Here is a 15,925-nt window from a genome sequence, read left to right on the forward strand (position 1 = left end):
ACACAAAAGAAAATATTTTGAAGAATGTTGGTACTCAAATAGTCTGATAGGACCAATTGACTTCCATAGTATGGAAAAAAAAATTACACTGGAAGTCATTGGGGTCCATCAACTGTTTGATTACCAACGTTCTTCAAAATATCTTCTTTTGTGTTCAACAGAACAAAGAAATTTATACAGGTTTGGAACAACTTAAGGTTGAGTAAATGATGACAGAATTTAAATTTTTGGGTAAACTATCCCTTTAGTGAGGTTAGACCGTAGACACCATATTGAATTTAAAGCGGATGAAAACTTTTTTATATATACTTGTTGAGCATGAATGGAAAGGCAAACGCAGATGAAAACGATGCTGTGAGGGATAGACTTGCAGTCTTTACAATGGTGCACACTATATAAAGGTCCTCGATCACAATTTTCACAACTTTCAAAACTATTTTGTGGATATTTTTGTCTACTGCTTTTTTTTTTTTTTTTGGAAAGACGTTTCCTCATCGGAACAACTGATATGTTATTAAACCTGCAGTCCATAAGTTTTGCCTCTTTGGTGCCATCTCTGTTTGAAACCTGCAATTGCAGTTATTTCCGTAATTATCATCTTTACAAGTGTTGTGCATCGGCACGGCTCCTCAGCGCGGACGAATCTAATGTTTGCAGGGGGAGCGTGACGATAAATCCCACTACCAATAGTGATTAAATTTTATACTTTCTTCTCGAATTGTTAGTTAACATCAGCATTGCATGACAATGTGTATTTAGTGTGTATTAGCATTACCTGTAGATTTCAATTTCTGTACACACTCTAATGTTAATTTTCATACCATAAAATCCGCCATCAAAATGATGAGTTTAATTATTGCAGCTGCTGTGAGAAAAGGCTATAAATGACTTGACTATATAAAAGTCTTCCGGGTAGAACTTCCGCTAAAGCTCCCATTTCTATCCCTCAGCCTCGTTTTCATTCATCTCAAGAAATAAAATGGTGCTACCCTGACTAAGATCTTTCAGAATCTTGTGGATATACCTGACAATCTGTCATTATTTACTCTCCCTCATATGAATGTTCCAGACCTGTATGATTTTCATTCCTTCTGCATAATATTGAAAAATATCTTCATTTTTGTTTTTAACACATTGTGGGACCACTGACCAACAGGGGGCAGCAATAGACAATCCACGAGGAACAGAAAAGATACAAGTTCGTAATGTAAAACCCAGGTGAAAAAAAATGTAAATTTCTATAAGTGCTGTATTTTCGTGCACTAATTTTGTACTTAATATACAAAATATCTTCTTTAGTACTTCTTAAGATCATCTTAAGAACATCTAAGTGTTCTCAACTGTGCTATTTTGAGACACCATAAAATATGAACTAAAATGTGTTTAATATAGCTAGCCTACTATCTCTGTATTTAAAAAATGTATGTAGTGAACTTGTAGTACTCTATGGGTTCAAATGTATTAAGTGGTAACTAAATACATTTTTTAAATACAGAGATAGTATATTAAAAGCACATTTTAGTTCATTTTTTTTCACCTGGGAAAAGCTCTAATTTTTTTATTTTATAGAATTTGCTTTTTGTGAATGAAATATTATTTTTAAAATGATTAGAAACAGAAATAAGTCAGGTCCATTTTGTAAATCAGGTCCATTTTGTCTGGTTTCAGATGTGTTTGGTCTGCTGACTTGGTGAAAGTTTACGAGGGAGAAACATTTGTAGAAGAATGTTTAGATCTGTGTGTTTGAAAACCTGTTGTTGAGTGTGTGTGAAAGTGTGTGAAAGTGTGTGAGCAGCTGCAGTATCAGTTCAGTCACTGTGACTCTGACTGACGGAGGTTTTTGTACGACTCTTTATCACTGTGTGAACACATTTTCGCTGTTGATGTAGTGATAACTCTGACAGTAATAATGTCCAGCATCTTCAGTCTGGACTCCACTGATGGTCAGAGTGAAATCACTGTTAGATCCACTGCCACTGAATCTAGATGGAGTTCCTGACTGACGGTTGCTTGCTAAATAAATCAGGAGTTTAGGAGCTTCTCCAGGTTTCTGTAAGTACCAGGCTAAATAATGTCCATAAGAACTATGATAATACACATTACTGCTGGTTTTACAGTTGATGTTCACAGTTTGTCCTGGTTGAGCTGCTGTCATTGAGGGACTCTGAGTGACGGTGATCTGTCCTCTACACTCTGAAACACACAACAAGAAGAAAATCAACTCAAAACTGACAATATACTTGAAGAAATGAATTGATATCAAACTTGTGCTCCACAAACCTTGAGCAAACGCTGTGAGAGTCCAGATGAAGATGATGATGAAGGTCATGTTGATGAAGATTGTTGTGTGTGTCAGTGATGAAGTGTTAAACTCACAGCACTATAAACACTCTCAGAGCACTGAAGCATCTGATCAATATGCAAATAAACTCATTCTGTATTTAAATGAGGCTCTAAATGAGGCTCTAAATGAAGGTTCAGGAGGAGCTCGTTCATCTCATCCTGTCAATCACAACATCAAATATGGATCATGAAAACATCAATATACTGTGAACTTTAAAAATGTAGCATAAAATTTAGGACAATTCAAAGCATGTGAAAAAACATTGTGTGAAAATGAACTGTAGATGAAACTTATCATCATCTAATCAAATTATTGCGCCACCCAAAGTAACAAACAGGTACTGTAGTCCTGGCCGTAACAGGTTATATGGCCAATGTAACACAAACTCTTGGTCTTTAGACAGCTTTAATGCACATGAACATCCTCTAGCATAATAGGATTAACTTGTAGCTTGAATTGTTATTGGGATCTTTTACAGCTCAGAAACTTCAATCCAGAAACACTTTGAATCATGTAGTAGACGGTACAGGAATGGCCATGTGTCTTTCCAAATAAAATATGAGTCTTTGAGTATCTCTTTATGGAAGTATTATTCTATGTACTATATTAAAATAGACAGATAATATTGTCTCTTTCCTTCAATTGGACGGCAATACATTCAGTCACGTCTGGCAACAACAAATATGTTTTCAATAGTATAGTATAAAATGAATATTAATATAAAAATGAATGATCTGTAAGTATTTTGGAGATTACAATTTTTTTTGCAAACTAATTATATTGGTCTTTATTAAACTTTATGAAACTATAATGAATTTAGGCCTATATGCATTTTTTTATACTACAAGTCAATCTATTGAACCATTTACAGACTTTCATAAAGAGATCTGAAAGGATTTGTTGTCCTGTGGCTCCCTCTGGTGGACAGCATTAGTATTATGACCTTCATCTCTGAATCCCATTCATATAAACATAGTATGGAAGGCCATTTCAGCATAAAAACGTTCCAGCGTTACTCGTCGTAATTATATTTTTACTAGTAACAATTAAATTAAAGAGCTCTATAATTCAATTTTTACTAGTAACAATTATGATTGTAGAGCTCTCTAATTGAATTATAGAGCTCTGCAATTGTATTCTTACTAGTAACAACTGAATTGTAGAGCTCTATAATTCAGTTTTTACTAGTAACAATTCCAATTAGAGAGCTCTACAATTCATTTATTACTAGTAAGAATTCAATTGCAGAGCTCTGTAATTCAATTGTTACTAGTAATAATCCAATTGCAGAGCTCTACAATTCCACTAGAGAGCTCTCTAATTCAATTGTTACTAGTAAAAACTGAATTAGAGAGCTCTTTAATTCAATTCTTACTAGTAACAATTCTAATTACAGAGCTCTATAATTGTATTATTACTAGTAAAAACTCCTATTCATGAGATGCAAAACAGATTGCAGATTTCCCGCCTACAAAAGTGCGTTTCAAAATAAAAGCCCTGTAGCGTGGTTCTAAAGTATCCTGAAATATTTTACAGACTTAGGTAACATATTAATCATGTTCACATTAAAGCAAAATTAAGATGATGCCTGAGATGAAAGCCTATATTTAGTCGTTATATTCATTCACCTTTGTATATTGGTAAAGCTAAGAGCCAAGAACATAATATAGGGTGAAATGCCCTAAGCCACCCAAAGTGTTTTGACAAACTTGATATTAAGGAGTATAAATTCATTTTAAATATTTACAGTGTTTAGTATTGTTATGCAATAATAGAATGATTATCGCGGATATCTAATACAAAATAAACACCTCTAGTTGATTATCAATTTGTGTTAATAATAGGCGATTTGGCGCTGGGATGTGTTGTTTTTGAAATTATGTTGTTGAGTGCTCGTTGTCACTGTTATCAGAGGCGCGTGCAACAGGGTTCACAGCGCTCGTGCACACGGATTAGCACTTCAATCTATCGCTGTTGCGGAGACTCTCTATTCGATACGTTGAAATCACAAAAAACAAAATACATATAAACGTGTCCCTGCTCTTGATATACAATCACTGATGAAAATCTTTGGTTTTAATGAGAAAAAAAAAATTACACATGGTTGGATTAGAACCGGGAACCTCTTGCGCTCTAAACGGAGAAACTGCCACTAGTCCATCAGGACATTCAATTATCAAAGGCGGATCGTCGTATTTATTAACTAATATACATACTCTCGAGATTAACGACATTGTATTATAGCAGATGTAGGAAAACTATCATATTTGAACACATTTATCATTTTAATATCATATTATTATTATTGTAATAATAATACAACATACCCCCCCCCATACACATTCTTGTCCCACCCACTTTGTAAAACAAAGTTACGCCACTGACCCCAGTTGAATATGCATAAGGCACGATTAGCATAATGATATGTCGCCGAATACAGAGCATGCAATTGTTACTAGTAAGAATTGCTATTGTAGAGCTCTGTAATTCAATTTGTACTAGTAAGATAGCAATTACAGAGCTCTCTAATTCTAATTGTTACTAGTAAGAACTGAATTATGGAGCTCTGTAACTTAATTCTTACTAGTAACAATTCAATTAGAGAGCTCTGTAATTCAATTAGAGAGCTCTATAATCAAATTGTTACTAGTAACAATTGAATTAGAGAGCTCTATAATTTAATTATTACTAGTAAGAATTGCAATTAGAGAGCTCTACAATTGAATTCTTACTAGTAACAATTTGATTATAGAGCTCTATAATTCAATTACAGAGCTCTCTTATTCAATTGTTACTAGTAACAATTGAATTAGAGAGCTCTGTAATTCAATTATAGAGCTCTGCAATTACACATATCTTTAATGTGTATTTTTACTAGTAATAAATCAATTAGAGAGCTCTGTAATTCAATTGTTACTAGTAAGAATTCAATTAGAGAGCTCTATAATTGTAATTGTTACTAGTAATAAATCAATTAGAGAGCTCTGTAATTCAATTGTTACTAGTAAGAATTCAATTAGAGAGCTCTATAATTGTAATTGTTACTAGTAAAAATTGAATTATAGCTCAATAATTGTAATTGTTACTAGTAAAAATTAAATTTTAGAGCTCTTTAATTTAATTGTTACTAGTAAAAATATCATTACGACGAGTAACGCTGGAACGTTTTTATGCTGAAACGGCCTTCCATACAAGTGCTCTATCAAAAAAGTGACTTGAGTAGAAGTTGAAGTGCTCTTTAAGCACCACACTTAAGTAGAAGTACTAAAGTATTCAACATTTTTTGTACTTAAGTATTGCAAGTAGTTTATTTTAAAATTTACTACTCAAGTACTGAAAGTAAAAGTACAAGTATTGTGTTATGTAGTTATTAAAGAAAGTAGTCAAAAGTTTGAACATCATATTGTTTTTATTATTTCAAATGATAAACCTAAAGGACAATCACAATTCCTTTGGCTGTAACTTTTTGTAAACAAAAACAGATTAAGTGCGATTAAGTACCACTTGAGATGCAGACAAGTTGAGATGCTTTGTTTGTTGTCAGCACTTTGATTTCATTACCAAAAAGTTTATTTTGACTAATAGTCTAATTTTCTACCATACAATTGAATAAAATTAACAGCTGTTTTCTGTTTTCACCTCACTCCAGTCTAAACTAGGCTAAATAATTTTTTTAGGTAATTTTTACATTGTCATATAAATAACCTGAAAATACTGTAGTTCATTAAGATTAAATCTTACTAACCACTCTTACTAAAAAAAATGGGGTAAGCACACTTATATTCTCATTTCAAGAGGTGTTCTGAGTAAATGATTTGTTTGTAACACTTTATAATATGGTTTGATTTGTTAACATTACATTAGTTAATGTTAGACTAATAACCAACATGAACTAACCATGGTCAATACATTTGTTACTGTATTTATTAATCTTTGTTAATCTTAGTTAATAAAAAATACAGCTGTTCACTGTTTGTATATGTTACTTCACAGTGCACATTAACTATGTAAACAAATAGAGAGCAAGACAGCGCCAAAGGAGACATGCTCTACGATTTATTTTTGGCAACAGTAGGCTGTCATAAAATAAGAGAAAGTTGACATTAGTGATGGGTCAAAAATACCATTCAACGCGCAGCTGCGTGACAGCCTTTATGATAGCCAGCTATGTTAAGTGAACACCGCAGCATGTCGCTAGTTAGCAAAAGGGCTTAACTTACTGATGGTGTAAGGTGGTGTTTTTGGTTCGTCCATCTTTTTAGCTGATCAAAAGGCAGAACGGGAGCACGCGCAGTCTTCTTAATCGCTTGATTCGCTCAATGATGTGCCAGCTTCATCAAACCTGCCATCCACCGTTCTGGCAGTGGTAATGTGGGTTTGGAATGGAATGATTCGTAACATTTTTATAATTGTAACGAGTAACGATGCAGCACATAAAAAAATATCGGAGTAAAAGTATTAAACTCATCGAAAATATGTACTGAAGTAAAAGTGGAAGTAGTATAAAAAAATAATACTCTAGTAAAGTACAGATACCGCCTTTTAGTACTTAAGTACAGTAGTGAAGTAGTTCTACTTCGTTACTATACATCTCTGCATATAAATGACTGATTTAAAAGAATTTCCTGAAACTCGGCATGTTTACTCAGAAAGTCTTGTTGTCCATGTGTATGAAGTTCTGTGAATTTTGGATTCAAACATTCAAACTGATGGAAACTAATAGAAAAATAGATTTCTTCTCCTGTGGTTCCCTCTAGTGGACAACATTAGTACAACATGTTGTAGTCCGTCAGCCATTGTGAGTTGCCAAAAACTTATTTTTCGATCTCCTAAACCACTTGACTGATTCACACGAAATTTTGCATGTCATCTATAGACACTAATGACAAAAGTTATCAAAAGGATTTTAATTAGTCAAAGCGTTTAGAAGATAGTTCATTTAGCCATGGCTCAATACACTTATAAAACTATATCTTCTCAACAATCTGATGAATCCAAATTCTGTTGATCACTTGTTTGATGTCTTCAGGGTATCTAGATGATACATAGATAAATTTGGGGTTAAATAGACAAATGGTCTAGGATGAACCCTTCAGTGTTTGGATCTCTGATAATCTCACCTGTGCTCGATATTCTCAGTCGTCTGAAGCTCTAAAATGATGTTATTGACTTCAAATCTTCTCATCTGCTGCAGCCTCATATTTGTGAATGAACTTATTCAGTGTTTCTAGCACAAATCACTGTGACTCTGACTGACGGAGGTTTTTGACTCTTTATCACTGAACCAGGATAGAGGTTGATGATCCCAACTCTGATAGACGTCAGGACTGCTTTTACAGGACATGGTGAATGTGTTTCCTAGATGAACAGATTTCACTGCAGGCGTCTGAGTCGCTTCACCAACTGATTTATTATTATTTATAATGTTTCCTGAGGTGCACTTATAATGTTAATATGATTTTTACATCAAATAATTGTCATAATTTAGAAATAAATGGCTATTTCCACTCTGATTTTAGCGCTCTGATTGTTTACATGTGAAACCTTCTCGAATACTATCACTACATTTTTACTTTTACAGCTGTCTAAATGAACGAATGGTGAAAAGTGTTGATTATTGCCTTATATTTCGATCTGTTCATCACAGGGAAGGTTGCAGTGATGAGAAACTGAGCAGATGACAGACAGTCTGTTGATGGTGTGAATGCAGTGATCTCGTCATTACAACTAAATTTCTGCACTCCAGAAATGCTTTCACCATAACTAACAATGCAAACACGATGTAAATCCAGTCAGAGATTGATTGTGTAGTGTAAGAGCGTCACTGATTATAACAGGAGTTTTGGGAAGTGTCCAGATAAACTCTCGCTGTGTGATCGACAGCTTCAGTTCCTCAGATCTTTACTGTATAACTAAGATTAGGAAGAAAAAATAATAAAAGTTCATGATCAAAAATATCAATGACTTTAAAATATTGAGTGAGTGGAAATGAGGATAAATAAACCATAAATGATCTAAAAATGATGATAATATCAAAAGAATTTCTAATTATCTGAAGAAATACTGATGAAGCTCAACAAAGCTGATATTAAGATCATATTTGTGTTTCTGCTGTTGAGTGTGTGTGAAAGTGTGTGAAAGTGTGTGAGCAGCTGCAGTATCAGTTCAGTCACTGTGACTCTGACTGACGGAGGTTTTTGTACGACTCTTTATCACTGTGTGAACACATAGTCACCCACACAATCACCATCAGAATTTGTTCTGCAATGGAAACTCAGACAGTAATAATGTCCAGCATCTTCAGTCTGGACTCCACTGATGGTCAGAGTGAAATCACTGTTAGATCCACTGCCACTGAATCTAGATGGAGTTCCTGACTGGAGGGTGTTTGTAAAATAAATCAGGAGTTTAGGAGCTTCTCCAGGTTTCTGTAAGTACCAGCTGAAATAGTGTAAAACCCCATAAAGACTGTACACATCTGTGCTGGTTTTACAGTTGATGTTCACAGTTTGTCCTGGTTGAGCTGCTGTCATTGAGGGACTCTGAGTGACGGTGATCTGTCCTCTACACTCTGAAACACACAACAAGAAGAAAATCAACTCAAAACTTTGACAATATACTTGAAGAAATGAATTGATATCAAACTTGTGCTCCACAAACCTTGAGCAAACGCTGTGAGAGTCCAGATGAAGATGATGATGAAGGTCATGTTGATGAAGATTGTTGTGTGTGTCAGTGATGAAGTGTTAAACTCACAGCACTATAAACACTCTCAGAGCACTGAAGCATCTGATCAATATGCAAACACACTCCAGATCATTTACCTGAAGACAGCAGAAACACTGTTTTGTCATTTAGTATCTTTGCTAATAAATTTCTATTGATCATTTTCAGAAACAGACACTCCTGATTTACTTCATGTTATTTTGGGTGGATCTTCTCCCTCTAAACACTGTTTTAATGATCAGTTTCATTCAGACTTTGATGCTGAGAGCATTTAATACCTGTGCTGCAGATTTGATATCATCATGATACTGTAGAACAGGTCAAAGGTCATCCAATAGAGAATGACCATCTCAATCTGGCTAAAGATTTCATTATAAAGCTGTTTTTTGTGTGATTTAATTTTTGCAGAATTTAAATCACACAAGTTTTGTAAATTTGATAAATGTTTTTGACTAATTATAAAATTTCATCCTTCATGCAATAACAAGTATTTCTTTTAAAGATGAATATTTAGTGTCTGTTTTCAGCTCAATCATGTTGATGTTGAGAAGAGCTGCTGTTGAGTCTCATATCAGTGTGTGTGAGTGTCGTTCGTCTCTTTTTCTGCTGGAGTTTGTGTTCATTTGAGTGTGACGGAGGTTTTTGTACGACGCTTTCACTAGAATGAAGCACTGTGGTGGACTTTCGGTGGAGGAACTAAACTGACCATCAGTAAGTCTCTAAAATTCTCTAAAAATGTTTATATATAATTGTTTTGTTTTTAGATTATTCAAACAAGCATTTTGCAACAGGGTTTTAAAAATTATAAAATAATAATAAAAAAAAAATTAACTGCAAAATTTCATGGTGAATTTGTTTCATAATTTCTTTAAATTTGTCTGCTATTTTAGAAATACATATTCATATTCAGTGATATTTCATGCCGCTTTTAAATATTTTTTCATTTTACATGTGTATTTTCAGATATTATAATAACTAAGATTCATTGTTTTTTAAATATATTGATTGCAATGTTTTCTGACATTTTCAATTATTTCTCAAAATACATAATTGTGTCCATTTTTTTGGTAAATTTAATAATTCAGAAATCTTGTAATGCATGAAACAAAAGTTTGATGATACGGACAAAATAATTATAATTTTGTAGACATCATCATCAGACAAAGAGAAAGATTTGGAAAAATTCATAATTTGAGCTTACATTTAATGATAATTATGATTATGAGTGTCTTAAATTAATATTGAAATGATCATTTAAATTTGTTTTCTACATATAAATCATCAGTTTGTGGACAATGTTTTTAAAATCAGTTTGAGATTAAACTGAACCTTATTCAGAAAAGATGAAATGACTGTAATATTTGCTGTATATCATGTCTGCTTCAGAGAACTGATTTATATTTATTCATATATCTTATACTTCATATATTTAGTAGCAGTGAATATTTTATTTGAACTGAGAATATTGAAATTTAAATGCAGGATCATTACTATGTGGTTTATGAAAGAAAGCAGTGATGTGGAATTTCTGTAAAGATGAAATGATTGTGATTTTTTCCTCCATTACTGTGTGTGACATCTGACTAATTGATGATCTAAAGACGTTGGTGTTGTTTGTGTGTGTTTGTGCAGCTGGTCCCGCAGTGAAGCCCTCCGTGTCTCTGCTGCCGCCCTCTTCTCTGCAGATCTCTGGAGACTCAGCCGCACTGCTCTGCCTGCTCAGCTCTTACTCTCCACAGGGGGCGACGGTGAGCTGGACGCTGGACGGGTCAGAGGTCAGCGAGGGGGTTCAGACCAGCGCGGAGAGCGAGCGGGACGGACGCTACAGCCGCAGCAGCGTCCTGAGCCTCAGCAAAGCACGCTGGGAAGGCGCGGATGGCTTCGTCTGCAGAGTAAGACATGACGGAGCTGATCACGAGGCCTCGTTCCTCAAGAGCTCCCAGTGCTGATGTTTCTCCGGTCCAGACGAGCCGTATCTGAGCGTCCGGCAGGATTCACAGCAGTCACGTGATTTACAGCTCAATACTGAAGCAGTCTTTCAATGTGCTGCCATTGCTGTTCATTCAATAAAGCTTCTGAACGCGTTACATTTGTGTCGGACTGCATCATTGATCAGTGTGTCGTTCATTCAAAGTCCTGCACTAAAGTTTCAGCTGCTTTTGATTGATTGTAATAGTTGAGAACAGCTGCATTTAGCAGGAAATGTCAAATGAAGCTCTTGGGGTTTGAACATGGTCACTGGAGACGGAGCTGCTCTATTCTGAGAGGATCACAATCACTAAACCTGCCAATGCAAATGTGATTTTCACCTCAAACTCACAGTTTCACTCTTTGATTGGTTCAACGCTCTCAACTGGAACACTTTCACTTCTGCTCATGAAGTTTCAGGTGTAGATTCCCTTACGAAAAACTAGTATACTTCAAGTTCATTTGATCAAGTATACTAAAGTAATGTTCAAGTATAATATCAATGTACTAGTAGTAAACTTGTAAGTGTACTATTTTAATACCGCTTGGGACTAAATTGGCCCAATTGAAGTATACGTTTAAGTGTACTATAAGTGTAACAGTAGTAAACTTTAACTAGTTCACAGCTACGTTTCTCATTTGTACTGCATCTGTACTAAAAGTGAACTTATACTAGTATACTAGTAGTTTTCTATTTTAATACTAATAGTAGCTACATTTTTAGTATCCGAAAGTACACTTTGAAATATACTCACAGTAAACTGCTAAGTTTAGTGCAAGTATACTTTTAAGTTTTCTTTAAGTGAACATGACATCACACTTATAGTTTACTTTTTATATATTATTTTTGCACTTTAAGCATACTTCTATGTTAACTGCAGTGTTAAATTAACTCTCCAGGGAGTACAGGTGAGACCATACTCAAGAGTGTTAAAGTTAATGAGATAATTAAGTGATTAATTGAGTGATGATTGACCATTATTGAAGACACCTGATGATAACAAGCAGAATCACCAAAGGAGAAAATCACAATTTTTAAGCCACCATCGAGGAGATGAGGGTTTGCTTTAGTTGGGCTCTTGACCCTTGCCTTTTTAAAATAAAATTTTGTTTGGGCTGTTTTAACTGAGTTATAACATCCAGACAAACAAGTGGAAAAAATGGTCAGGTGATGTTGGTTATGTTTTCACATAATCATTATTTGGTCTGAATATCTGAACTCATTTAGAGCCCAATCTCTGAGTTAGATTTACATTATTGATTACAGCAGCACAAGATCTGCTTTATCAACATAATCTGAAGGATTTCACAAACAGTTGTTCTGAGCAAAAAAAAAAAAATATATATATTTTGCTTAGGCACACACAGACATCAAGAATCAGCCTGTGAATCTCAATGATGGTGACAAGCAACATATTCTGATCAACAGATCAACTCTGAACATTAGAAAACAAGCTACTAAAAAGTCACATAAACGGAACAAAATAAAATATGAGAATAAAGAAAATTACTAAGACAATTCAGCTCATAATTTATTCATGCAGCAATGCATGATGGGAGCCATGGATGAATTTTGATTGGTGGCACCCAGAATGCACTGCAACATGCTTTATGATGGCCACCACTGTTGAGATTCACAGGCTGATTCTTGATGTCTGTGTGTGCCTAAAAGAAAGGTTTTTTTTTTTTTGCTCAGAACAACTGTTTGTGAAATCCTTCAGATTATATTGATAAAGCTGATCTTCTGCTGTAGAATCACAGTGCTGCTGTAATCAATAATGTAAATCTAACTCAGAGATTGGGCTCTAAATGAGTTCAGTGATTCAGATCAAATAATGATTATGTAAAAACATAACCAACACCACCTGATCATTTTTTCCATTTGTTTGTCTGGACGTTATAACTCAGTTAAAACAACCCGAACAAAATTTTATTTTAAAAAGTCAAGGGTCAAGAGCCCAACTAAAGCAAACCCTCATCTCCATGATGGTAGCTTAAAAAATTGTGGTGATTCTGCTTGTTATCATCAGGTGTCTTCAATAATGGTCAATCTTCACTCAATTAATAACTTAATTATCTCATTAACTTTAACACTCTTGAGTATGGTCTCACCTGTACTCCCTGGAGAGTTAATTTAACACTGCAGTTTTTGCTGTGTAGGAACATAGAAGTATGCTTAAAGTGCAAAAATAATATATAAAAAGTAAACTATAAGTGTGATGTCATGTTCACTTACAGAAAACTTAAAAGTATACTTGCACTAAACTAGCAGTTTACTGAGAGTATATTTCAAAGTGTACTTTCGGATACTAAAAATGTAGCTACTACTAGTATTAAAATAGTAAACTACTAGTATACTAGTATAAGTTCACTTTTAGTACAGATGCAGTACAAATGTGAACTAGTTAAAGTTTACTACTGTTACACCTATAGTACACTTAAACGTATACTTCAATTGGGCCAATTTAGTCCCAAGCGGTATTAAAATAGTACACTTACAAGTTTACTACTAGTACATTGATATTATACTTACTACATAAAGTATACTTGAACATTACTTTAGTATACTTGATCAAATGAACTTGAAGTATACTAGTTTTTCGTAAGGGTTTGTAAGGCAAGTTTATCAGGTGTACAGTATGATTGAACTCTGGAACTGAGGAAAAGTTTTGTTTGATTTGATATCAGTTTTACTCTGATTCTGAGCATATTTGAGTCAAACCCGTCTGTCACAGGACAGATCACAGTCTAATAGAGCTGATTTCAATCATAAGTCAGTTTTGAGCACATGTGTAGTTCCTGTGTTTGTCCTCTGTGTGTCAGTAGTGTGTGAAAGTGTGTGAAAGTGTGTGAGCAGCTGCAGTATCAGTTCAGTCACTGTGACTCTGACTGACGGAGGTTTTTGTACGACTCTTTATCACTGTGTGAATGTTTGATCACTCACACAATAAGCATCAGAACCTGTTCTGCAATGGAAACTCTGACAGTAATAATGTCCAGCATCTTCAGTCTGGACTCCACTGATGGTCAGAGTGAAATCACTGTTAGATCCACTGCCACTGAATCTAGATGGAGTTCCTGACTGTAGATAGCTTGTTCTATGAATCAGGAGTTTAGGAGCTTCTCCAGGTTTCTGTAAGTACCAGGCTAAACCTTCATCTCCATCATTCCATCTGTGCACATCTGTGCTGGTTCTACAGTTGATGTTCACAGTTTGTCCTGGTTGAGCTGCTGTCATTGAGGGACTCTGAGTGACGGTGATCTGTCCTCTACACTCTGAAACACACAACAAGAAGAAAATCAACTCAAAACTTTGACAATATACTTGAAGAAATGAATTGATATCAAACTTGTGCTCCACAAACCTTGAGCAAACGCTGTGAGAGTCCAGATGAAGATGATGATGAAGGTCATGTTGATGAAGATTGTTGTGTGTGTCAGTGATGAAGTGTTAAACTCACAGCACTATAAACACTCTCAGAGCACTGAAGCATCTGATCAATATGCAAATGAACTCATTCTGTATTTAAATGAGGCTCTAAATGAAGGTTCAGGAGGAGCTCGTTCGTTTCATCCTGTCAATCACAACATCAAATTATGTCAAATCATAAAGATTCTGAAATTAGATAATAGATAACTTTTTTATTAATATTTATGTGCTATCCTCACTTAATTACTGTACCACTATTTTATATTTATTTGAACTGAGTTTGCTCCATACATGATGAACCTTGCAACATTAAAACGTTCATATTTTCTTCCCTATTATGATATATATATCCTAGTGAAGTTAACAAATGTAGGGCGGGGCTTGATTTTGTCTGTGGGGAATTGATTGGATGGTTGTGGTTTGCAATTGGTGGATCTCATGTGAGTGACAGGTTGCCCCATTCTCATCTTCAGAGCTGCATGTAGATTACAAGGCACATGAATTTAAAAAATCAAGATGTGCATTGATAAATCATTTATAATCAATACTGTAGTATTCCATTAAAAAACATAAATTGTCCATTTTGATTTCATGGTGACTAAATGCAACAGAATCTGTGAGTTTTTGAAAACTTGGAATGGAAGTTTAGCGGGCAAGAGAGGAGCTCCAGTAATGTGTAAAAAATATGCATCACACTATTTGTAAAGTATAACTATTACATTTAAACATTACATATTTTATGTACCTTCATCTCAAATTGCTAAAAAAAAAAACCTATTTAAGGAAGAATCAAAAGATTGAAAAAAGATGCAAGATAAATGTCAGACCGGGTCTCATCTTACTGGATGTTGAATGAAAATGGAACAGGAACATCATATTAAAGATCTGATTAAAGATCTCCACAAACAACTTCACTTATTACTAACCAGACTGACTTTATTTCTGACATTCATCTACAGAAGCTCTTATTGAGAATTAACAGAGGTTTAGATGTTAATGATTTGTTGAAAATGTTTAGTTTTGACATTTGACATTTATTTGACATCAGTGTTTACTTTAGTTGAGCTCTTGACCCTTGACTTTTGTTAAGTTGTTTTTTTTTTCAGTGAAGCTGGTAATGCTGTTTGTGGAGTTGTTTAATCAGATCTTCAGATATTTTATGTTTTTTATCTCCCAAATCAGGTCTTTTTTATCTTCATCTAAGGATGTGGCTGAAGAAAGTTGTAGTTTGTGTTCTTATTTCTCTTTCAGTGTTTGTTCACAGCAGGTGTTTCAATGATTAAAGAATGTTGAATTTTAAATCAAAATTAAGTTGAAAGAACGTTTGAGAAACTTCATATGTTTTAAAACACGTTCCTCTACTGTCAAGAAAACTGGGCATTTTTTACGTTCCCAGAATCAACACTGAATATTTGGAGAACGTTCTTATAACAAAAATCTGTTAGCTGGAGAGACTC

The 15,925-nt window shown here is 34.4% G+C and overlaps 2 gene segments (V, D, J or C); both read right to left on the reverse strand.

Annotated features, from left to right (window-relative positions):
* Positions 1–8,459: 8,459 nt before the first annotated feature.
* Positions 8,460–9,443, reverse strand: LOC137014348 (immunoglobulin kappa variable 1-27-like). The segment is given in 2 exon segments: positions 8,460–8,915; positions 9,005–9,443. Coding segments are annotated over 2 exon segments (408 nt in total).
* Positions 9,444–13,955: 4,512 nt separating this feature from the next.
* On the reverse strand, positions 13,956–14,458 carry LOC137013710 (Ig kappa chain V region 3374-like). The segment is given in 2 exon segments: positions 13,956–14,314; positions 14,404–14,458. Coding segments are annotated over 2 exon segments (408 nt in total).
* Positions 14,459–15,925: the final 1,467 nt, after the last annotated feature.

The sequence above is a fragment of the Chanodichthys erythropterus genome, chromosome 23 (assembly GCF_024489055.1).
Source record: "Chanodichthys erythropterus isolate Z2021 chromosome 23, ASM2448905v1, whole genome shotgun sequence".
NCBI classification, from domain to species: domain Eukaryota; kingdom Metazoa; phylum Chordata; class Actinopteri; order Cypriniformes; family Xenocyprididae; genus Chanodichthys; species Chanodichthys erythropterus.